This window comes from Sus scrofa, chromosome 4, assembly GCF_000003025.6.
Source record: "Sus scrofa isolate TJ Tabasco breed Duroc chromosome 4, Sscrofa11.1, whole genome shotgun sequence".
In the NCBI taxonomy this organism is placed as follows: domain Eukaryota; kingdom Metazoa; phylum Chordata; class Mammalia; order Artiodactyla; family Suidae; genus Sus; species Sus scrofa.
The window spans coordinates 122900621-122924686 of record NC_010446.5 but is presented as its reverse complement, the minus strand read 5'-3'; the positions used below and the strand labels follow the sequence as shown (position 1 = coordinate 122924686).

Below are 24066 nucleotides of genomic sequence, written 5' to 3'. Positions count from 1 at the left end.
TGTTGGAAATTTGCCGGCTCTTTTTCCCTGCACCTCGGCGCTGTGGCCTGTCGCTGGGTCTTTCCTGTCGCTGGCTCCTACCCCCTGTCCTCTCTCCCCACTAACCTTGCTACCACTCTCCTGCATGCTGACGTCAGCTTTCCTTCATGTGATCGGGCTGCGCTTTTCTCAGTTTCATGGGCTCACTGAGTGTTCTGCGAAGTGCACGAGTGCGTCAGGTGAGGGGCTGGCCTTGCGTGAGACCCTCAGGATGAACCCCGAGTGCATGGCCCGGGGGCTGGGCCCATACAGATCCCCCGAACGAAAAGGAGATGCGTAAGCGACTATAGATACAGAAGGCCTTAAAGGATTTGCGGGGAAAAGCAGCTGAGAACCAAAACCAACAGATGCAAGTCGTGTTCTCAGAACTGTAGGGCTGTCTGGGGTCTGCTGGGGGTAACTGGGTGCAGACCGTTTAATTAATTACACTTCTCACTTCGGGGCACGTTAGCATCATTGACTAGACATTCTGGTTTAGGGCTTTGCAGTTGCTGTTCCGCTGCCTGGATTTCCCCATATTTCCCCACTGTTTCTCCTCTCGTTTTTTAGTCTTTTACCAGATGTCTTATCTGTGAGACCTTCCATTGCTACTCACCTTATCTTTTTTTTTTTTTTTTTTTTTGGTCTTTTTAGGGCCACACCCATGGCATATGGAGGTTCCCAGGCCAGGGGTTGAATCGGAGCAGTAGCTTCCAGCCTAAACCACAGCAACAGCAACGCAGGATCCGAGCCCCGTCTTCGACCTACACCACAGTTTACGGCAACGAGGATCCTTAACCCACTGAGTGAGGCCAGGGATCGAACCCACATCCTCATGGATACTAGTGGGATTCGTTTCCGATGAGTCACTGTGGGAACTCCTCATTGCTATTCACTTGAAAATAGAGTCCTACGCATGCACACTGCCCCTTTCTTGGCTTTCGATTTCTCCTTAGCACTTATCACCGTCAATTGCACTATTTAGTTCACACATTAACTTCTTATTTTGTCTCTTGCTTAGATATAAGTTCTGCGGGGGCAGGAATTTCTCATGTGTTTTGTTCTTGTTTTAACTCCAGTGGCTAGAGCTGTGGTTGGCTTATAGCAGGCACTCAAAAAATGTTTGTTGAATGACTATTTGAGATGCTCATTTCTAAGGGCTATGATTACTGTTTTAAATAACAATTTTTTTTCTTGCTACAGATGTAAATGTTGTCTCTTTAAGTATATTTTAAGCTCTTTAGGAGTTGGGCCCCTTGTATATGCATGGGTAAAAGCAAGCAGTAGAAATTTATTAAAATAGTATCATTATTATTTTATAACCTGCTTTTTTTTTTTTCTTAATGGCCGCACCCTCGGCATATGGAAGTTCCCAGACTTGGGGTCGAATTGGAGCTACAGCTGCCAGCCTACACCACAGCAACGTGGGATCTGAGCTGAGTCTGTGAACTACACCACATCTCACTGCAATGCCAGATCCTTAACCCACTGAGTGAGGTCAGGGATCAAAAGAACCGCATCCTCATGGATCCTAGTCGTGTTTGTTAACTGCTGAACCACAAAGAGAATTTCCTATAACCTGCTTTTGACAGTTAACAATTAGAGTGGAAACGTTCAAGGCAATTAAAAAAATTAAAAATCATCCATAATGTCATCATAACACACCTATTATTTTTATTACCTTTTATTATTTATATGCATATATTTTCACAAAGTTGTATACATCTTTTGTCATTTTCATTTAAAACTTAGGCATCTTTCCTGTGTTTCCTTACTGTGTGTGTGTGTGTGTGTATACATATATATATATATATATTTTTTTTTTTTCCCATTTTTGGCCACCCTCGAGGTATATGGAATTCCTGGGCCAGGGATCAGATCCAAGCCACAGCTGTGGCAATGCCAGATCCTTTACCCAGTGTGCTGGGCTGGGGAATCGAACCTGTGTCCCTGTGCTCCCAAGATGCCACCCATACCCTTGTGCCATGGGCAGAAACTCCCACTACTGTATTTTAAAAGAAATGCATAAATATTCCTTTGTGGAGTTGCTGCCATGGTGCAGTAAGTTAAAAATCTGACTGCAGTGGCTCAGGTCTCTTCAGAGGTGCAGGTTTGATCCCCAGACTGGTGCAGTGGGTTAAGGGGTTGGACTTTGGCTTGGGTGGCAGCTGGTGGCTTGGATTCAGTCCCTGGCCCAGGAACTTACATATGCTGCAGCTGTGGCCATAAAAAGAAAAGAAAGAAGAAGAAGAAAAAAAAACAAAACTTCCTTATGTGGAGTTCCCGTGGTGGCACAGCTGAAACGGATCCGGCTAGGTACCATGAGGTTTCAGGTTCAATCCCTGGCCTTGCTTAGTGGGTTAAGGATCCAGCGTTGTGGTGAGCTGTGGTGTAGGTCGAAGATGGGGCTCGGATCTGGCGTTGCTGTGGCTGTGGTGTAGGCTGGCAGCTGTAGCTCCAATTCAACCCCTAGCCTGGGAACCTCCCTATGCTGCAGGTGGGGCCCTAAAAAGCAAAACAAACCTTGTGTGACTATTTCAGGATTTATTTTACCCTTAGGTACTGGGTGTTTAGATTGCTTCTGTAATTTTTGTAGATAATACTATATGTTTTTCTGAGTGAACATTTCTGTCTCTGCTGAATTATTTCCTTGGAATGAATGACCAGAAATAGGATGAATGAAGGGTGTAATGTTATGAGCTTTCCTTTAGTGTTTATGGAAAAGGTGTGAACATTCTGGAGCCACACACATGCCGCATATTACTTAACAAAGAGTTGTGCTAGAGAGCACTATGAGCGGGAGCAGATTTAGTTCTGTAACCGTCAGGGGTGGTTGAATTTGGAGGGGACAGCTTTAGAGGTGTAGAGTAATATTGCAGAATTATTTAAATTTGTAGGATTGCACATTTCTACATATGGCAACATCGCTTTATCAGGGAGGCACGATCTTTGGAGTTGGATATGGGTTCAGATTTTTATTCGGCTGTTTGTAGGCTTGTGACCTTGGTCAGTATGCTCAGTCTCTTTGAGCCTCGGTTTCCTCATCTGTAGAACAGGGATAATAGTGTTTACTTATCTCAGTAGTTGTGAGGACTAACTGAGAAAATACCTTAATTCAGTAGCTGGAACACAGCTCCGTAAATAAAAGATAACTTTAGCGCTCCCCATGCTTGCTAAAGAAACAGCAAAACGTCGCATTGTTAGGGTCTCAAAAACCATTTATCCTTCTTAAAAATTTCCTCAGATATGCCCATGAAAATCTCCCTAAGGAAACCTTTTGAACTGACAGAATCCTTCAGAGTTGGAAAGTATTTTTTGTTTGTTTGCTTTGTTGCTGTTGATTTTGTCTTTTTGCCATTTCTTGGGCTGCTCCCGAAGCATATGGAGGTTTCCAGGCTAGGAGTTGAATTGGAGCTGTAGCTGCTGGCCTACCCCACAGCCACCGCAGCGCTGGATCCGAGATGAGTCTGCGACCTACACCACAGCTCACGGTGACACCGGATCCTTAACCCTCTGAGCGAGGCCAGGGATCGAACCCGCAACCTCGGGGTTCCTAGTTGGATTCGTTAACCACTGAGCCACAATGGGAACTCCGAGAGTTGGAAAGTATTTGAATTACTTTTATGTGATATGGTTTCAGGCCTCTGCAGTTTTTCGGTTGCTTCTTCCTGAATATGATAATCTTTATTTCTCCACCCTTTATTAAGGAGGAGGTGTGAAACTGAATTCCTTCTTCTAAGTGTGGTCTGCCTTGACAGCATGGAAAGGACTGTAAATTCAAAGCTTTTGTTAAAATAGTTCAGGTCTTATTCATTTTTAAAATAGTATTTTTCACTCGTATTTTAGCTTACACAGTTGTTTTCCCTTCCTTTCCTCTTCTCAACTTGTGTTTGATTTTTTTTTTTTTTAACTTGGCTGTGGGTATTTACAGCTTATCTTGATGAGCACATTGCTTTCTAAATTTTTTTTTTCATCCTGTACATTTCATTAGTATTCCTCCTGTGTATTTTGTCAATAAATAAAGTTATTGGACAGGACTAAGCATAGAACAGTATATTTATATCACTGTAACCTTTGTTTTAAACGATTCCTTTTGGATGTTGTATTGGTTCTCACCTTTAACTTATCAGTTCCTTTCCACACCTGGTAATTACATGCCTTCTGGTGATGACGTGGCACTCCGCCACAGGGCTAGGCATTTGATCCGTGCTGGATGGGTCAGAGTCCTCCTCCCCGTGATGTTTTTGCTGGAGCCAGGGGGGGAGGGTCTCTCTTTCAGTCCCTTCAGCTGTGAGGATGAGACCTTTGAGCTCTATGTGGCATCTTCCCTTTGTACATGGAAAAGATGGAGAACCCCTGATTGGATTTGTAACAAATGCTTTGGAGCATAATAAACCAAGTTTACAGAATTTTCATGGTCCCTTCAGAGACAAGAAGTAGCTTGGTCTGACATGACTTTTTTTTTTTTTTTTGGCCATACCTGCAGCATGTGAAAATTCCCTGGCTAGGGGTCGAACCCACGCCACAGCAGCAACCTGAGCCACAGCTGTGGTAATGCTGGATCCCTAATCCACTGAGCCACAAGGAAACTCCTGCCAGGACTTTTTGGTGAACTCATGTTTGCTCCAGGAATTTACTGTTTTCTTCTAAGTACCTATACCATACTAGCCATTTAGAAAAATAAGTTGTTATTTTTTCCCCAGGATCAACGTCAGACTTAGCCAAGACCTGGTGAGTATCATCACCTTCTAATCTATTGTAATAAAAATGTAAACTAGAATTATGAAGAAGAAAGATAGGTGCTCCTTGTAATTTTCTTTAGAGTTGCATATGCCAGATTGAATTTTATGTGAAAGAAATACTGTATTTCCCTATTGTTATTTTTTTGGAATGATTTTTTTTGCAATGATTTTTATGGAATGTTGGGGTTTTTTAAAAATGTCATTTGTAGTCATTTCTACAGCAAAGTAGATGTAAGGCCCTTGCTTAAGAGGTTTTCCTTTTTTTTTTTTTTTTTTTTTTTTTTTTTTAATTTTATGGCCCCAACTAGAGCATATGGAAGTTCCCAGACCAGGGATTCGGTCCAAGCCACAGCTGTCACCTACGCTGCAGCTAAGCAACACCGGATCCTTTAATGCACTGTGCTGGGCTGGGCATCTAACCTGCACCTCTGCAGCAAACAGAGCTGCTGCAGTCGGATTCTTAACTCGCTTTGCTACAACGGAACTCCTATCATGACTTTCTTTTTATGAGGCGATCACTTTTGTTTTAGGCATCTCTGTCAAGAAGATAGCCTTCCGTAAGCATAAGAGTAAAATGCTCTGGATAATGCTCTTCAGTGGGAACCATTAGGCATTTTGAGATAGTTTGAAGCCTTGTTAGGTGAAACCAATGAGTGTGCTAATGGTGCTTTGTTTTGTTTTTTTTGTCAAACATGCATTTGTTGTCCTTTGGCCAGATTAGCAGTCCTGAATGAATGCAATTAAATTAATAAAGTATAAAATTGAAAGATCATCAAAGCATTCAGCTAATGTGATATCTGTGAATAGATTAGCAATCTCACATACTGCTATAATGGTGCCATAATAATAGACGTAAATGTGGCTTATATGATTTACTGATATACTCTATGCTTACGAAGTTATCTATTGGCATTAAAAATAGGAGTTCCTATCATGGCTCAGTGTTAAGGAACCCAACCCAACTGGTATCCATGAGGATGCGAGTTCAATCCCTGGCCTCCATCAGTGGGTTAAGGATCTGGCATTGCTGTAGCTGTGGTGTAGGTTGCAGATGCAGCTTGGATCCTGTATTGCTGTGGCTGTGGCGCAGGCCGGTGGCTACAGCTCCAATTGGACCCCTAGCCTGGGAACTTCCATATGCCATGGGTGCGGCCCTAAAATAAAAATAATAAAAAGACAAAAAAAAAAAATGTTCTTTGTGGAATGAGGCACCTTCTCTAGATAATTTATAATGTAGTCATTTAATCAGCATGCTGTTTCTGTGTGTCACTGCCTGTCACGTGTAAAATATTTGTACACTTTTGTAAACCTGTGCAGTAAGCTGCACGAGACATGGTGTGTCCTCAGAAGGGAAAAGTATTGTCCTTTAAATTTGTCTTACTTTAGTGAGTGGGACTTTTTTCACATTTCAGCTTCTCTGAAATTTGGATACAATTTACAGCCGGTGCATCTTAGCTTTGATTAATATAGTATTAGCATATTGTTGCATTTCCTTGTCACTATGCATGTTTTTAACCTGCTTATAAAAATGCTTTGTGGTCATTTTCATCAAACTCAATGTTCTGACTTCAAATTCAGTGTTATTGTCGTTCTTTCTTCATTAAATCTTAGAGGTGGACTTAAGTTATAGCAAAAGAAGACATTGAGGTAGAATCAGATCTTTTTCTCCTTCCGGAACAAGTGCTGGAGTAAGTAGGCTGGCTTGGGAATCAGCGAACCACTCCAAGAAGGGAACGCAAAGAACATGCGCGCGGTCAAACGCCGCGGCAGGCATGCCGGCTGGGTCAGATGCTCGGTTTGGGGACAGGCTTGAAAGGTCCTGTTCTCAAGAGTTGGGGTTTGATACAGGTCTCTACCTTCCCTCAGCATCGAGTGCTCTGTGCTGAGGACTTGTGCTAGTGGATGAGAAAGTCTGTTTCCTGGGCGGATCCTGGGCTGGGAAAAGGTAGAACCTATTTCACCGTACTTTTGAATTGGGCGCTTGGGAAGATTAAACATGAAATCAGACAAGACTTTTGCAGTTAAGAAACTCACAGACTATGAAAAGAGAGAATCCTGTGTCTTAAAATATCACATCAAGTTTCCAGTTTGAAAAAACTCCTGATACAACTACAGGTGTGATAAATTCATTTGAGTAATAAAAAAAATAAAAAATAAAAATAAAAAAACAACTCCTGGTATATTTTACATAAAATGTTATTCTCCATTTACCTGTGAATATAATTTTATTGAATCAGGAAGTTAGATTTAAGACATTTTCATCTATAGCATTCATATGCTCTCCCTGCCCCAAACTAATGCCCAAGATACGTTGTTTAAAGGAGTGAGGCCAGGGAGGAAGCAAATATACGACAGAATCAGCATATAGGTATCAGATAATTTCCGGTTTAACTATTGATGGGTGAATACATTTCTCCATATATTTTATCCCTGGCTCAACAACACACAAAATAGCTTTCTTCATTGGAGAAAATGCCAAAATGGGAGGAAACGCAGCATTGATCCGGCACATTCTCTTGACTGCTTGCTGTATGTCACTAGGCTAGGCAGGGAGAGATCAAATTGATGAACCTTGCTTCTAACCTTAGCCTGTGGAAATACAAATACCTAGGAAATTGTTCAGTCAGGAAGCCTAGACCTGTGATCTAGTAATAATTCTGTGGGAGGGAGCACCAAGCTGGCAGTGTTTGATTGTTCTGGTTGTTACCTGGGCATGTTTCACATTTGTGCCTAATCCTGAGAGATTTAAGGGCTAAAGGCGTTCTAGGTAGCTAAACCAGCATGAGTAGAGCCCGATGTTAATGGATTTATGATCTGAGAAGGCGGCATTGCAAAGACACGAAGCTGGTAATGTTACTATTAATTATTTATTGAGTACTTGCCGTGTTATAGGCATTGTTGTAAATATTTTGCATTTATTCTTTACTATATTCTTTTGAGATAGTTGTTTTATTATCATTATTTTTACCAGGAAGGTAAAAATGGTACCTGATTATAACAGTTCTTAAATTTGAATTAGCCATGTGGAAGGTAAAAGACAGAATAAAGAATTTTTATTGAAGCCTTCTGACGGACTTAGGTTTGTAACCAAGCGAGGTGTCATGCCCATGGCACAGAGAGCTAACTCTTGACAAGTGTTTTCAGCAAAGTAAGGCTTTATTGCAGGGCACCAAACAGGGGAGTGGGAGACAAGCCTCAGATCCACTCCATCTTGTTTCTTTGAGTTAGGTTTTTTGTTTTTTTTTTTTTGTTTTTTTTTCTTTTTAGGGCCACACACACTGCATGTGGAGGTTCCCAGGCTAGGGGTTGAATTGGAGCTACAGCTGCTGGCCTACATCACAGCCACAGCAATGACAAATCCTTAACCCACTGAGCAAGGCCAGGGATCAAACCTGCACCCACATCCTCATGGATACTAGTTGTGTTGGTTTAACCACTGAGCCGCGTCAGGAACTCTTTTTATTTTTTTTAAGGGAAGAACAAAGAGGCTGGGACTAATCATCATCTTGTGACAGTTTCGGGAGTCAGGATGTTCTGGTTTATGAATCTCAGGCCAGGTGGTCCATGGCCCAGGGGTCTGTCGGCTCGTCCTGCCCTGGAGAAACACCTGAGTTTGGACGTTAATGAGGACAAATGTATATACTCGTGGTTTCAGCACATGAACGGTGTTATCAACAACAGGAACTCGAGTCATCTGACTCTGGTGGATTAGTGTTCAGGCAGCTCAGGATTGAGGTCAGAAGGGACAAAAAAGGGAATAAAGATTTGGAGAGAGAGATTGATCAAACTCAGGAAGGCAGCTCAGTTTCAGATTCAAAAGACCGGTCAAGAACCATTCAGGGGTTAAAAGAAGTCTTCTGTTAAATTCAAAGTGAAGTTAATTGTTAAATTAACAGTTTTAGTGTAGTATATTAATATTAAAATGTTATAGTCATGGTGAAATACTCTTAAGATTTTTTAAAAATACTTAATGAATTCTCTTATAGGTGTACAGCAATCATCACAACCAAATTTTACAGCATGTCCCAAACCTTTTAATTATATATTATACAGCAAATATAGAAAATTGCATAAAACGCATATATAAATTAATGAATTTTTTGGTGACTGCCACTCGGGTTGGGAAGTCTCGGCCAGCCGCCTGGCAGCCTTGCCACGCCCCTTCCCAATCTCAGCTCCTGCCCTGTTCGGCCCTAAGCAGTTGCGTCCTCTTGTTTCTTTGTAGTTTTATCACCTAAAGGTACACTCCTGAATAATTTAATTGTATTTGTGGGGTTTGTTGTTATTGTTTAATTCTCTCTTAATCTGCTTGTCCCCACGCCTTTTCTCTTTCCCTTTTCTGTGTTAGGGTTAATTTGTTGAAGCTGCACAGTCTCTGTCATCAAGATTATACCAGTTGTACACATATTCCTTATTCCTGGTTTTGCCTGTAAGTTGGTGGATGAATCTAAAAACTTGATCAAATTTAGATTTTGGTTTTGGTTTTGGACAAGTATACTTCCTAGGTGTTGATGTGGTATCTACCCTCTGTCACAAGGTGTGTGGTGTATAATGTCTGGTTGTTTTTCTTTTTGTGATTTGGGCAGCCGCTGATACTTGACGCCTACAACAGTGGGATTAGTAGGGCTTGTAAAATGGTGATATTGGACATCTGTTATTACTTCACTTACCAGGTGAAACGCTTCCATAACATGAAACTTAATCTACTGTTTGGTTACCCCGTGGCACAGTTCGGTTAGGAAAGGCAGGCTAGATCTTTGTTTCTTTAGGATTTAAGATAACACACTTGTTCCTTGTTATTCCCTGAAGCTGCCTGATGAGTTCTTCTTAAGCGTCATTATGAACCTCTTGATTTACTCCTTGGAAATAAGTATTTACTGCTCTCCTAAAGGTGCCTTGCAGGAATCTTTATGAAGGCAGCCAATCTCATGAGAACATGAAATGAGCCTCAGTTACCACCTCTTGCGTTGGTGTTATTTCTGTTTAATTTTAGAATTAGCATGTTGGAATTTTGATGAGGATTTCGTCTAATTTATAGGTTAATTTCAAAATTGGTTATATTGACTTTTTTGGATCAGTCTTGCTGTGCGTTTGTAAGATATGTTATTTTTTTCCAAAAATCTGACTTCGTTTTGCTTTACTAAACTCTGAGTATCTGTTTATTTCATTTTTTTTGCTTTTATTTGAATTCTTTTATTCCTCATACTTTGTTCACCTAATTGTTCTCTTTCTAAGAACAAAAAAATACAGGTGATGAATTTTCAGCCTTCTTTTCTAATGTATGCATTTAAGGTTATGAAGCTCTCTAAGCATTGTTGAGCTGCATCCTACAGGTTTGTTTGATACGTAAGCTATCATTCTGTAAACATATCACTTGATATGTATGTTATTTGTTTAAATATTTTTAAATTTCTTTGACCCATGGATCTCTTTATGTCAGTTACCTGTTGGTTTATAACAGACCACCTCAATGGTTATTTCCCCCCCTTATTTCTTTGGGTGGCTGGGTAGTTCCTTGGCTGGTTTTGTCTGGGTTCCCTTATGAGGCTGTATTCAGAAGAGGATTGGCTGCTCTGGAAGGTTGATATCTGGTAGTCGGTGCTGGCTGGTGGCTGGGATGCCTCTGTTCTCGTCTACGTGACGTTATATCCCTTGGTCGGCTGTACCGCTTCCTCGCATGGTCGTCTCAGGTGTTCATTCCGAGAAGCCAGGGTGAAAGCAGAAGGGCTTCCGCCCATCCTGTGGGCTGGCGCAAGTCACAGGCCTGGCCCAGATTCAAGGATGGGGAAGATTCCTCCTTGTAGGAGTTTGTCTCACTGAATAGTCTACTGCAGTTTCCAAACTTTGGGAATTTTTCTTGTATTTTTCTTTTCGCTGTTAATTACCAGCATACTTGCTTTGTGGTTAGAGTATTGCCTTCTTTTATTCATCATTTTGTCTTTATCTCTCTTAGTAGTTTGGAAGTTATCTCTCTATTGAACTTTTTTTTTTTTAATTTTACATATATTCAATGGAAGGTGTAGATAAAAAATCTTAAAAAAGAATGAAATAATGCCAGTTGCAGCAATATTGATGAAACTAGAGATTATCATACAAAGTGCAGTTAGAAAGAGTACCATTTGATACCACTTATATGTGGAATCTAAAATATGGCACAAATGAACCTGTCTATAAAGCCGAAACAGACTCACAGACATGGAGGACAGACTCGTGGTTGCCCAGGAGAGGGGAGGGAGTGGGATGGATGGGGAGTTTGGGGTTAGTAGGTGCGAGCTATTAGAATGGCTAAGCAACGAGGTCCTCTTGTATAGCACAGAAACCACATTCAGTCTCTTGGGATAGACCATGATGGAAGATAATATAAGAAAGGGCATGTGTATATATGACAACTGGGCCACTTTGCTGTACAGCAGAAATTGAAATTGGGACAACATTGTAAATAAGCTATACTTTAATAATTTTTTTTGTGGGTTACCCTAGAAATCTTACATCCAGTACTTTGTCATCCCCCAGGCAGTAAAAGAACTTCAGAGATCCCGTTGACTTCACTCCTGATTTACATGCCTTTGTAGAAGTTTTTTTTTTCCTAGTAGTACATTATTATTATTGTTTTATATAATATTCATGTAGAGTTAATTTTATATTTAGCACAGTCTTTGTTTTTCATTCCTTCTTGCAATCTACACCTTCCAACTGGGATCAACCCTCCCCTCCCCTGAAATGTGTCCTTTAGAAATTCCTTTAGTACAAATCTGCTCATGATGAACCCTATCCATGTTGTCAGGTAATATCTGTATTTGCCCGAGTTCATGTAAGTGTCTTGTTCCCCTGAATATTCATTTCTGGATTAGCAGTAATTTTCTTTCTGTACACTGAAGATTTGAGTCCACCATCTTCTGGTTTCCATTATCGATGTTGAGAAGTCAGCTATCAGTTCATAACTTGCTCCTTTGAAGGTAGTCATTCTTTTTGTCTTCTGTAGTTGCTTTTAAGGATTTATGTTTGTCTTTGGTTTTCTGAAGCTCATTTTGATTTGGTTGGGTGTGGATTTATTTTTTATCTATCTTACTTAGGATTCCCTGGGCCTTTTGATTTTTGTGGATTGGTATCTTTCTTCCATTTTGGAATGTTTTCAGCCATTATCTATGCCTTATTTTCTGTCTTTATTCTTCCTGGATACCAACTGAGATAGTCTTATTGTAACCACTTTCTAGTTTCTTTGCCATCTTTTTGTTTTCTCCTTGCTATACTCTGAGAGTCGATTTCTGATTTAGCATCCAGATTATTTCCTCTTCAGCTGTGTGAAATCTGTTAAGCCTATTGATTAAGTACTTAATTTTAATTGTTGTATTTTGTATTTTTCAGAATTCCATTTGGTATTCTTAAGTCTGTGTTGCTTTCCTTGTCTTGGTAGCTATCTTTATTTTGTCAATTTATTTCTTTAGATATGGTCTGCATTGTTTTGTAGGGTATGTTTGGAAATTCCAACATCTGAAATCTTTTTGGGTCTTCCTTTTTTCTGTAATTCCTGCTGATTCTTGCTTATAGAGTCTAGTTTCTCATGTGCTTCGTTATTTTTGATTATGGTTTGGACATTTTATTTCAGATTACTTGTAGGAATAATTTGGAGGCTTACAGTAAACAGACTTTCATTTTAAGAGGAAAGTTTGCTTCTTAAAGGGCCTGGGAGCAGTATCAGTCAGGGAACAACCTAAACCTAGTTTTTTAAGAGCACATTCTAAAACTTTGAGTGCAGTGTCTTAATAAACAGATACAAGAATCACTTTTCACATTTCTAATGTTTGTTTCCCAAAGGAGTTGTATCCTTATATAGTCACGTTATTGTCATGTTAATTTCTTTCAAATCAACATCGCTACTCTTGAACTTCAAATCTATTGACTTCTGGATAATTCCGTATGGTCATCTTATTGGAACTTGAAATTTCACACATGTACAAAGAGTCCAAGTATTCTTTCCCTGAATGCTTCTACTGTTACTCTTTATTATAGTAAGGGGATCCCTGTCCTCTGGTCACTCAGGGTGCAAGCTGTGAGACCTGAGGAAAAATGATTTTTGCCTTTTAGGGCAGAAGTTTGGAGCTGAAGGCTTCTAATACCTCCTCTATCTTTACGTAGTTCTTTAAGTCTCTGCTCTTCTCTCATTTCCATATTCAGTTAGGCCTTAGCTCTTATCTATCCCTCACCCTGACATTTCTCAGAGCTTTCTTGCATCTTTCTTTCCATTCCCATAGCCACCAGTTTTGTTCAGGGCTTCCTCATTTCTGGGCCCTGATTGGCCTCGGTTCGTTTGGTATGGCTGTGCCTGATATGGCTGTGGATGGACGTGAATTCGAAGAGAATAGAAATGATAAGGAAACTACGCAGAAAGCAGGTGAGAAAATTGTTCACTTCTGTGACAGATTTTGATAGCCTGGATTGAAATCATGGCCGTAGAGGAACAGGAGAGTGTGGAGAGAAGGGTATGAGAAAGGGAGAATATCTAAGAACAATTCCCAAGTTTGTGGCTCGGGTAGTTGGGTAGAAGAAGGTACATTCACTGAGTCGGGCCCAGTTCAGTATGAGAAGATGGAAGTGTAGATTTGGGGTGGAAAGTAAGAGTTTAAAACAGTTTCAGTAGATCCAGGTACAGATAGCTTTTTTTTTTTTTGTCTTTTTTAGGGCCGCACCCACGGCATATGGAGGTTCCCAGGCTAGGGGTCCAACCCGAGCTGTAGCTGCCGGCCTACACCACAACCACAGCAACGGGGGATCCAAGCCATGTCTGTGACCTACACCACAGCTCACGGCAATGCCAGATCCTTAATCTTCTGAGCAAGGCCAGGGATTGAACCCCCGTCCTCATGGATACTAGTCAGGTTTGTTAACTGCTGAGCCACGTCGGGGACTCCAGGTTACAGATACTTTATTCAAAAATGAATATTCAGGTCAGGTGCTCAGGAAAGAGGAGAGAACTAGAGATGTGGGGAGTCATTAGAGACCAGGTGATAGTCAGTATCATGTTTTGATCGGTGTCCCAGAGCAGTATCTGCAGCGCCTAGAGATAGCGGATCTAAAGATTCATTCTTCAGGGCCGTAGAGTTCTATGAGAAGTTTCTAACTTGTGTTTTCATCTTGGTCATAAATTACAAATACATTAGGATAAACACATTCTGGGTCATGCGAATGGCTACCATACTATCGCAGACTTTTGCTCCTGGATTTGTGTTTAATCGTTGTGTTCGAATTGTTGCTTAAGTGAGCATCCAAAGAAACCACCTGTATGGCAAACTAATCTGCTGCATTAGAACCCACATTGGGTTGAAGCGTAGGAATGTAAAATTAAGAAAATCTTCTTCAACTTTTGTATTCATACTGAATTATTTTGCTATTAAAATTTTCTTTTGTAGTGATAATTACAAGTGAAAGGTGTTTTCATAGAATTTCTAGGAAATGGAAATCCTTTTTTTAATAGCTTTTTAAATTAACCTATTACATTCATAGTTGTACAACGATCATCACAGTCAAATTTTATGAAGCTTTGTTTGAAATCATGGAAAAGAGCAATTGAGTAGAGTGTTACTTTAACTGTCGCACACCGATAAAAGACCTTCGGGCTCGTGTGTGGATTAGTTTGGGCCAAGCGAAGGCCTTTTAAGATGCCCTTGTACACTCTGAACTAGGTATTTTGTGGAAGCTTCAAGAGAAAAAAGCTGACTGAGCATGTGGCCGGCCCATCGTGGGGTGTGTATGTGTGGGCAGGTAGGATACACATACGTCTATGCCAGATTGCATTTTTGTGAGCAGGTACATTGCACGGATCGTCATTCATCTCTGTACATTCCAGTTTGTAACAGTTATTAGTAGTGAGTCCTGTGATAGTTTCACTGAATATTTTAATTTTTAGCCTTTTGTTTTGGAATATACCAATAAATGGATTATCTCATCAGCATTAATGGAACAGTGATTTAAAGCCAGCTCATTGTTTACAAAAGAAAAATAATGAAGATTATTTTTTAAAAAATCGTGGCTGTCAGCAGGAACATATAATATGCAAATAATTCCTTTTACTCTTTTACCCCAGTGCTGGTGATTGGTTGGTAGGGATGTTATCTCACCTGTCACTCTATCTCACCTGTCTATTTATCTATTTATTTATTTATAATTTAGGGCCTTGCCCGCAGCATATGGAGATTCCCAGGTCAGGGATTGAAGCTGAGCCACAGCTGTGACCTGTGCCACAGCCATGGTAATACCAGATCCTTAACCCACTGCGCCACAGTGAGAACTTATCACCTGTCACTTTAAATGAATATTGATTCTGTTTTTATTGGCTTTAAATTTTTTTCCTTGTTTTTAAATGATAAACTTTATTTTGTTGTTTTTGGAAGACCTATAAACAAAAGGAGTGTATACAGTTGACCCAAATGGTTTTGAGCTTGGGGGTCCACTTCTGGGTGGATTATTTTCACTGAATATGTAGGACGATATGCAGTCCATGGTTGGTTGAATGAAGGATGTGGAAACTCAGAGCTGGAGGGCCTCCTGCTTGGTTGTAGGTGAATTTTCCACTGTGTGAAGGATGGACTCCACACCTGAGTTTTTAAGGGTCAATTGTGCTTAATTTTATACTCGTACTTTTTTATGGAAGCACTAACTTCATGCAAAGCTGGGCTCTGTAAGAATTTGTTTTCCTTCAGGAAAGGTCCATACATGTACATTACATGAAGTCTAGGAGACACTGACCTAGAAAAATGAACTAAATTTTAGGGTCAGTGTTACTTTTCTGGGTAGCTAAATTTTGCTTCAAGTTTTCAGGATTGTGCTTTTTTTTTTTTTTTTTTTTTTTTTTTACTTAGTCTGAAAGTTATCTGCAAAATTCTATTTTAACTTTCGTCAATTTCTTTTTCCTAGTCTCACAGTTTGTCTCCTTCTGTCTTTGAGGGAAGTTTCTGCTTATTAATTTTACATGTTTTGTGGCATTATTAAGGAACAGTTAATTTCATCTCCCTCTCCCTCACCCCTCCAGCAATAAAGAGCAAACAAAATGTACTTTTCTGTTGTGTTCTTAGGAAAAAGCCTTTCCTAGATTTTGGTTGTTTTTTTCTTTGCAGCTTTATTGAGGCATGGATGTACTGAAGCATCACTGATGTACAATAAAGTGCTTATATTTAAAGTACACAACTTAATGGGTTTTGACACACAAACACCTGTGAAACCATCCCCACAATCAAGATAACATGTCCATCACTTGGAAGATGCCTCACGCACCTTTGTAGTTGGTCCTCTCCCTCCACTAGCCTGGCATGCTTTCGTATTAGAGATTAGACTGCTCTAGAATTTCATGTGAGTGGAATCTACTCTATGTAGGTTTTTGTCTCGCTGCTTTCAGCCAGCATAATGATTTCGAGCTTCATCCATGTTGCATGCGTCAATAGTTTGGTTTTTTAATTGTTGAGTACATTTTATGGAAATACTACAGTTTTTTTCCTTTTACTCGTATGTAGAAATACGGTTGATATTTATGTATAGATACAGTGTCCTAGAAACTGGTTGAACTCAGCTTTTTTTGTAGAATTCTTTGCCTTTTTTATATGGAAGTTTATGGAATCTGCCATAAAGATAGCTTCACTTCTTTGTCTTCATTCTCCATGCCTTTTGTTTCTTTTCCTTACCTTACTGCACTGTCTGTGCCTTCCAGTAACAGTAGTGAATAAAAGAAGTGCGAGTTGGCATCTCTGCCACGTTCCAGATCTTAAGAGACTTGGTTTGTCGATATGATGACAGTTATAGGTTTTTGTGGATGCCCATTATCAGACTGAGGAAGTTCCTATTATTTCCACTTTGATGACAGTTTTTTTTTTAAGATGAGTAGGTGTTGGATTTTTGTCAATGGCCTTTATCTATTGTAATCAGATGTTTATTCTTTTTTAGACTGTTACTATGATGAGTTACATTGGTTTTTGAAATACTAATCTGACCTTACTTTTTTTTTTTTTTTTTGGCTTTTTTGTCATTTTAGGGCCGCACCCACAGCATATAGAGGTTCCCAGGCCAGGGGTCTAATCAGACCTGTAGCTGCCAGCCTATGCCAGAGCCATAGCAACACCAGATCTGAGCCACGTCTGCGACCTACACCACAGCTCATGGCAACGCTGGATCCTCAACTGACTGAGCGAGGCCAGGGATCAAACCCACAACCTCATGGTTCCTAGTCGGATTTGTTTCCTCTGCGCCATGATGGGAACTCCTGACCTTATATTTCTTGAATAAAACTCTCCTATACTTTTTATAAGTAGTTGGTTTCTGGTATTTTCTTTTTTTGCAATGTCTTTGCCAAAGAAAAATGAAAAGTTGGCAAAAGCCCTTCTTACTGAAGTGCCGAAGTACCAAGGTCTTGAAGGAAAGCACCGTGCGGTGGTTTGAGTCGTGCACTGAGCCAGCCTTTTCCTTCTTCCTCTTTCTTTCTCTCCTTTCCTCTCTCTCTTCCTTCCTCTTTCTCTCCCCCCCTTTTTTCTTCCTCTCTCTCCTTTCCTCCCTTCCTTCCTTCCCTTTCCTTTCTTTCCTTTTCCTCCCTTCCTTCCTTTCTTTTTGTCAATCATCATTTTTTACTTGAAAGAAAGACTGAGTAACTGTGATTATTTGGCTTTGAACATTGCAGACATTTTCTTGCCAAGCCTTCAGGGAAGAACAGCTGGCAGTGATTGTTGCTAAAGTTACAATTTTAGCTTTCAAGTGAAAATAAGAATTTGGAAAACCTATCTGCTCCTGTGAGCTTGCTATCCTTTTAATGCTTAAGACTTTTCTGATGAGATTGTGGCAATGTTAACAAATATAATTTTTAAAACTGTATAATAAAATATATTACATTTGGAAGGCATACTCTATAACTCAGTGAACCAGCATTTTCCAAATGACAAATGCATGACTTTAGAAAATTTTGAATGGGTAAAAAGAGCCAATGGAAGTATAACATAGATGGGTGAATTTTATTGTTTCAGAGTACCAGTTCATTGAGATCGTTTCAAACTGCATTGCAACAATACAGTATCACAGAAGAATATCCACAATTACTAGAATACTCCTGTTTTACAATTATCTGTATGGCAGTAGCTGGAAAGAATGCAGACTCCGCTATGAGAATCCATTTGTCTTCTATTAAGCCAGACATTAAGGAGATTTGCGAGAATATAAAACAGTGCCACTATTTTTAACTAAATTGTTTTGTTTGGGAAAATATAGATATTTTTATAAAATTTTTTTTATAATATATTATCTTTAAATTAGTAAATATTTTAAACGTTTCTGAGGTTGACATTCCACATGACAGATATCCACTTAACACAAATAAATAAAAGTTTTTGGGGATCCTGAGACCCCAAGATTTGAGAAATGCTGATCTAGGATAGTGCCTAGCATATAGTAAGCAATTAGTATGCATTTGAATGATTCTTGACCATGTCACTTTTATAATTTATCTGTCTTTTCAGTAGCATGCATTTGACAGCGTATCTTTTCTGTGTGCCCTTCTTTCATACTCTAGCAACCAGGTTGTTTTTCTAGATCAAATCCTGGTACTTTGATTCTTTTTTCCTTGCCTTGTCCAGGCAGGACTATTGGACAAGGCAACGAAAAGGACTGATGCAAGATTGTTGTCATATTTGGGACGTGTGCTGATGTACTGAGTAAGAAGAAAGTCGATGAGGACCTCCTGATTGAACATGACATTGATATTGTTAACATTGACTGGTGTTATAAGCGATCATGATTCATAGTCACAAAATGAGATTTAAAAATAATTGCAGTTGGTTATACCCTGAAATGTAACAAGACAACTGATATTTGGTGACTGCTATAGATATTACAGATTCCTTACCATTTAGTGTGCATATCGCTAATGTATTTTGAATGTGTTGAATACTTCTATTTTAATAGATTTAGCTGATAGATAGATTTTTTTGTTAGAAGGAACACACAAGAGTAAAAGACAGGTTTGTCGTAGACTCTTTTTAGTTTCATGGGAGAAATACCAAGAAAAGGAAAATACTGAATTTTTGTTAGACTTGAATCTGCCTACTAGTAGATCTTGTTCTGGAGAAGTAAATTAACTTCTCTGCAGTCTTTAGCATACATTTCAAGTGAAAAAAGTGTAACCCACTAAATAGGGTTCTAGTAGACCGTTCTAGTGTATCCTAAGCAATTTATCTGTATTTATATAGCTCATAGCCTCAAAATTGAGGAAATATTAAAGAATTCTTTCAAAAGAGGAATTTAGAAAGCCCTATAAAAGGGACTCATAATTAACTATGCATGCTTGAACGTATATATGAAAAACATTTTCTCAAATAGTTTTACAGTCTCATGAAAATTTAAAAACAGATGAATGATCCTGTAGTACAAGTAAAACTAGAAGCACTAATAAACACTAATAAACCTAAGCACTTTAAAAATGATAGCATCTGGAGTTCCCATCATGGCTCAGCGGAAATGAACCTGACTAGTATCCCCAAGGCCTCGCTCAGTGGGTTAAGGATCTGGTGTTGCCTTGAACTGTGGTCTAGGTCACAACGTGACTCGGATCCTACATTGCTGTGGCTGTGGTGTAGGCCGGCATCTGCAGCTCCCATTCGACCCCTAGCCTGGGAACTTCTGTATGCCGCCGGTGTGACCCTAAAAAGAAAAAAAAAGATGGAAAAAAAAAAATGATAGCATCTACCGAATTGTAATTGTTTGCCTTTCTAGCCTTGTTCAGTGACCTGGTACCTGTCACTGAAAATGTTCATTCTGCAGGTGGTTGGAGCTCAGCTAGGTGTTGAATAGAGATGGCTGGGTAATGTATGGCCCCTCTAGTGGATCGGGAGATGTGCTACCCAGATTGCCTTTCACAGAAGGGCTTATTGTCCAGCTATGAGGAGTACGGATCCCCAGGTAACCCCCTCTGCACACGTTAGGGTCAGTCTTAGTTGCAGAGCTGCCTTCCCCAGGGCCGAGACCTCACTGGAGCAGCTGCTTGTGTGTATGAATTAGAGGCTTAAAGACCTGACCCTTTCCGCCCTTCACTGAACGCCGTGATGGACAGCACTCGCTTCGGGGCTCCTCCCCAGCGGGTTGGCTGAAAGTTAATGGGGCCTCCATCCCAGTCAGAGTTCTGCCCAAAGTTTCCTCCTTCGCCGTTCTTTCGGACACTGATCTCTTACAAACATTCTGTACTCTGGATACTACCTCACCTCTGTTACAGAGAAGCCAACCTGCAGTGGCTCCTGATCTCATGAAACTAATTTATTGGGAGGAAATATACATTAAGCAAGAGATGTAAAATGGGATCAATGTTACGTGGAAGCATGGGGTGCGAGGGCAGTGTGTCTAAAAAGAGCCCAGAGCTGGTTATTACATTGTTCAGGAGGGTAGCTGGACCTGGGCTTACGTACCGGATGAACTATTTTGAGTAGCGTGAACCCCGGCCTGCTACTGACTCTTCAAAGCCAGTGTTTTCATTTGTAACCTTTACACCTGGTCTCTCATCTTTTAGGCAGCTCACCTGGAATTACTTACAGGGCTGGGACAAGGATTTCCAGCAGCAAGAGAGAAGGCCCCAATGCATAGAGGTTTTTCAAGCCCATGCTTGAGTCAGCTTGCTGATGTCATGTTGGCCAAAGCAGTTCACATGGCCAAGCTCTGATTCAAGGATGGACAAATAGACTCTACCTCTCCATAGGAGCGTTTGTAAAATGTGTGTGTGTGTGTGTGTGTGTGTGTGTGTGTGTGAAAAAATTACAAAATAATGGCTGATAACATGATAGTAGTTAAAATTGAGGACTTTCTGTGAATTATATTTAATAAGAAGCAGCTGGACTATTGTATGGACTATATTCTATCTCAGTATGATATGTAAAAGAAGAAACTCATTTGGAAAATTTGGCATATTCTTTTGATGTCTTGCAATAATTTTTATGATGGAAACAGTTTACAAATTAAGCTCTCTTGCTCTTTTTTCTTTTTTTCTCTGCAGTAAGAAAAGTGGAAAGCCACCGTTACAGAACAATGAGGTAAAATTTTAAACCATCTACTCTTTGGGACTTCATGCATTTGTTTCATTACATATTTTTGAATTAGGATAAAATCATGGGTTTTTAGAATTAGAAGGGAACTTATCATCTCTGATCCACTGCATGTTATAGCAATTCTCTAAACTAGGAATTCTTTTTTTTTTTTTTTTTTGTCTTTTTGACTTTTTGTTGTTGTTGTTGTTGTTGTTGTTGTTGTTGCTATCTCTTGGGCCGCTCCCGCGGCATATGGAGGTTCCCAGGCTAGGGGTTGAATCGGAGCTGTAGCCACCAGCCTACGCCAGAGACACAGCAACGCGGGATCCGAGCCGCGTCTGCGACCTACACCACAGCTCACGGCAATGCCGGATCGTTAACCCACTGAGCCAGGGCAGGGACCGAACCCGCAACCTCATGGTTCCCAGTCGGATTCGTTAACCACTGCGCCACGACGGGAACTCCTAAACTAGGAATTCTTGATAGGTGACTTCTCGTATTTGAATCTGGTCGTTTGGTGGAAAGTCCTACCTAAAAGATAGCCATAAATATATCAGTTCTAGCCCATGATTAATCTTCCCTCTCTACCTCTATTTTGTGTTTTGTAGAAACACAGGACAGCTTGACTCTGTTTTCTCTGATAGATCCTCATATTGTTTGAAGATAGTTGTATTTTTTGACTCTTTTTTTTTTTTTTTTTCCCCATGCTAAGCCATCCTCATTCCTTCCAGTGCTTCTCAGGTAACGGGGTTCTGATTGTTCTTCAGCGTATGCCTTCCTTTGGCTCTGTACTCGTCATTTCCTCTAGACATTATGGTTGGAATAGAACCTGGCTGCCCAGATGTGGCCTGACCAGCTTGGAATATATCAACACTATTACATCTCTTGATATGAACACCATATTGCTAAAATTCAGCTTAAAATTGCCTTTACCTCTTTCGCTGTAACTTTGTTCACATTAAGTGGAGCTTATGGTCCCTTATAACCCTCAGGTAGATTTCTGATGAACACCTTTTTTGACAGATCTCCTGCATCCACATTCATCCATTGATTCCTTTTTTCTTTTTTAATAACAGCTTTATTGAGATGTAATTCATATACCATCAAATCCATCCATTTAAGTGTACAATTCGGTGGTTTTAGTATGTTCACGGAGTTGTACAGCCATCACCACGGTCTAATTTTAGGAAATTTTCATTTCCCTGGAAAGAAATACCATGCCCATTAACAGTCATTTCCTCATTACCCTCTTCTCCTTGCCCTTGGTAACCACTGATCTGTTTTCCGTTGCTGATGATTTTCCTATTTTGGACACTTCATATAAATAGAATCATGTAATATGTAGCCTTTTATGACTGGCTTCTTTCACTTAACATGACATTTTCAAGGTTCATATGTGTTGTTGCATATATCAACATTTCATTAATTTTTATTGCCGTATAGTATTTCATTGTATAGATATACCACTTCTATTTGTCCATCAGTCGAGGGAAATTTAGGTGGTTTGCCATTTTTGGCATTATGAATAATGCTGCTATGAACATTGATGTACAGGTTTTTGTATGGACATGTTTTCACTTCTCTTGGGTTTATATGTCGGGGTAGAATTGCTAGGTCATGTGGTAACTTAGTCGTTTTAAATAAACATTAATTTATCTCTGTAAATGTCAGCCTCCAGGGTCTATACTATTAGTCGCTTGATTAGTATGTCTATTCTATTAGTGTAATTTTGAATGTAATTCTACCATCTGATATGTTAGGTAGAGGGTATTATCTACAAATTTAATTTGCCTTCTCTGTCTTCCTCACAATTGCTGATAATATTGACTAGGTTAGGATAAAAAAATTCCTCTGTGGCATCTCTTAATCTTTCTTTTTTTGGTTATGGCTTATTTGGCTGTAACTGTATCAGCTGCATCAAATTAAGGCCACAGTAGTTTTATAAGGAACATCAAATTCCTTGATTAATTTATTCATTTATTAAGTCAGCCTTTCAACACATATTGATTGAGCCTCTCATATAGCCTGGTGTTGTTCTTGGTTCTGCGTGTACAGCAGTTATAAAAGTAAGTTCCCACCTCCATGGAGCTTCCTTTGTATATGTTAGCTCCTATACTCATACAATATCCTTAACCAAGAAGGAAATTGGAAGAGTTTGACATGACTTATTCGTCGTAAACTCATGCTGGCTTCTAGGGATTAGTATTGCTTAGGTCTTCCTAAACAGTCAATATTAAGACCTATTCTCTGAATATCCTAGAGATTGACATTAAAATTGCTGTTCTTTAGTTTCCATCTTTGAAAAATGGGACAGGATGTGCTTATCTTCAGTCTTCTGGAAAATTCCCATTTTCATAAGCTCATATTTAAGTGGTACCTGAGCTATCAAACCTTATTTATCTTGTTATATCTCCTAGTTGTATTACCATCACCCGTGGCAAGTTCTAGGACATTGTTGAAACTGTTCAGTACAGCAGTTTTCATTCATTCATTTCGTAGTTCCTTTTATTTTTTTGTCTTTTTGCCATTTCTCGGGCTGCTCCCACGGCATATGGAGGTTCCCAGGCTAGGGGTTGAATCGGAGCTGCAGCCACCGGCCTACACCAGAGCCACAGCAACGCGGAATCTCAGCTGTGTCTGCGACCTACACCGCAGCTCACGGCAACACCGGATCCTTAACCCACTGAACAAGACCAGGGTTCGAACCTGCAACCTCATGGTTCCTAGTCGGATTCGTTAACCACTGAGCCACGACGGGAACTCTCTTAATTCTTGTTTATATACTTGTTTGTTAGTTGTATAGTGTAAGCAAGATAAATTTAGTTTACATCCAGGAGTTGGCAAAGAGGTTTAAGACAGTGTGCACACTGATGACATTTGTAAAATTTATAGGAAGTGCATTCACCGATGTGCTAAAATGAAGTTTGGTAAGATATGTGCCAAATGTTAACAGTTGACATCTCTGAATGGTAGGTATAGGCTCCTTATTTTTGCTCATCAGAATTTTCTAATTTTTCAGTAGCAAATGTATTCCTTATAAGGGGAAGCTATTAAAAAGGGAATCTTTTTAATTGAAATTTTTTATCGTCTTTCATGGAATGTGCTAGGGTGAGAATTTTTGTAAGACATGAGATTTAAGGAGAAAAAATTTAGATAGAGCATAGTATAAAGAGATAGTTGATTCGATTTTTATAATGTTCTTTTAATTGTGATGTAATACATGGGATATGAAGTTCAAAATATATAAAGGTGACCCTGTGCTGGGTTTG

At 39.8% G+C, this 24066-nt stretch overlaps 1 protein-coding gene across 3 annotated transcripts in view; it reads left to right on the top strand.

Annotated features, from left to right (window-relative positions):
* The window catches only part of ABCD3 (ATP binding cassette subfamily D member 3), an 81530-nt gene that overhangs the window by 4768 nt on the left and 52696 nt on the right, over positions 1-24066 (top strand). For all 3 annotated transcript variants that reach the window (XM_021088666.1, XM_021088667.1, NM_001244133.1), the window contains 1 exon segment: positions 20767-20803. In XM_021088666.1, coding sequence (XP_020944325.1) covers positions 20767-20803 — 37 coding nt within the window.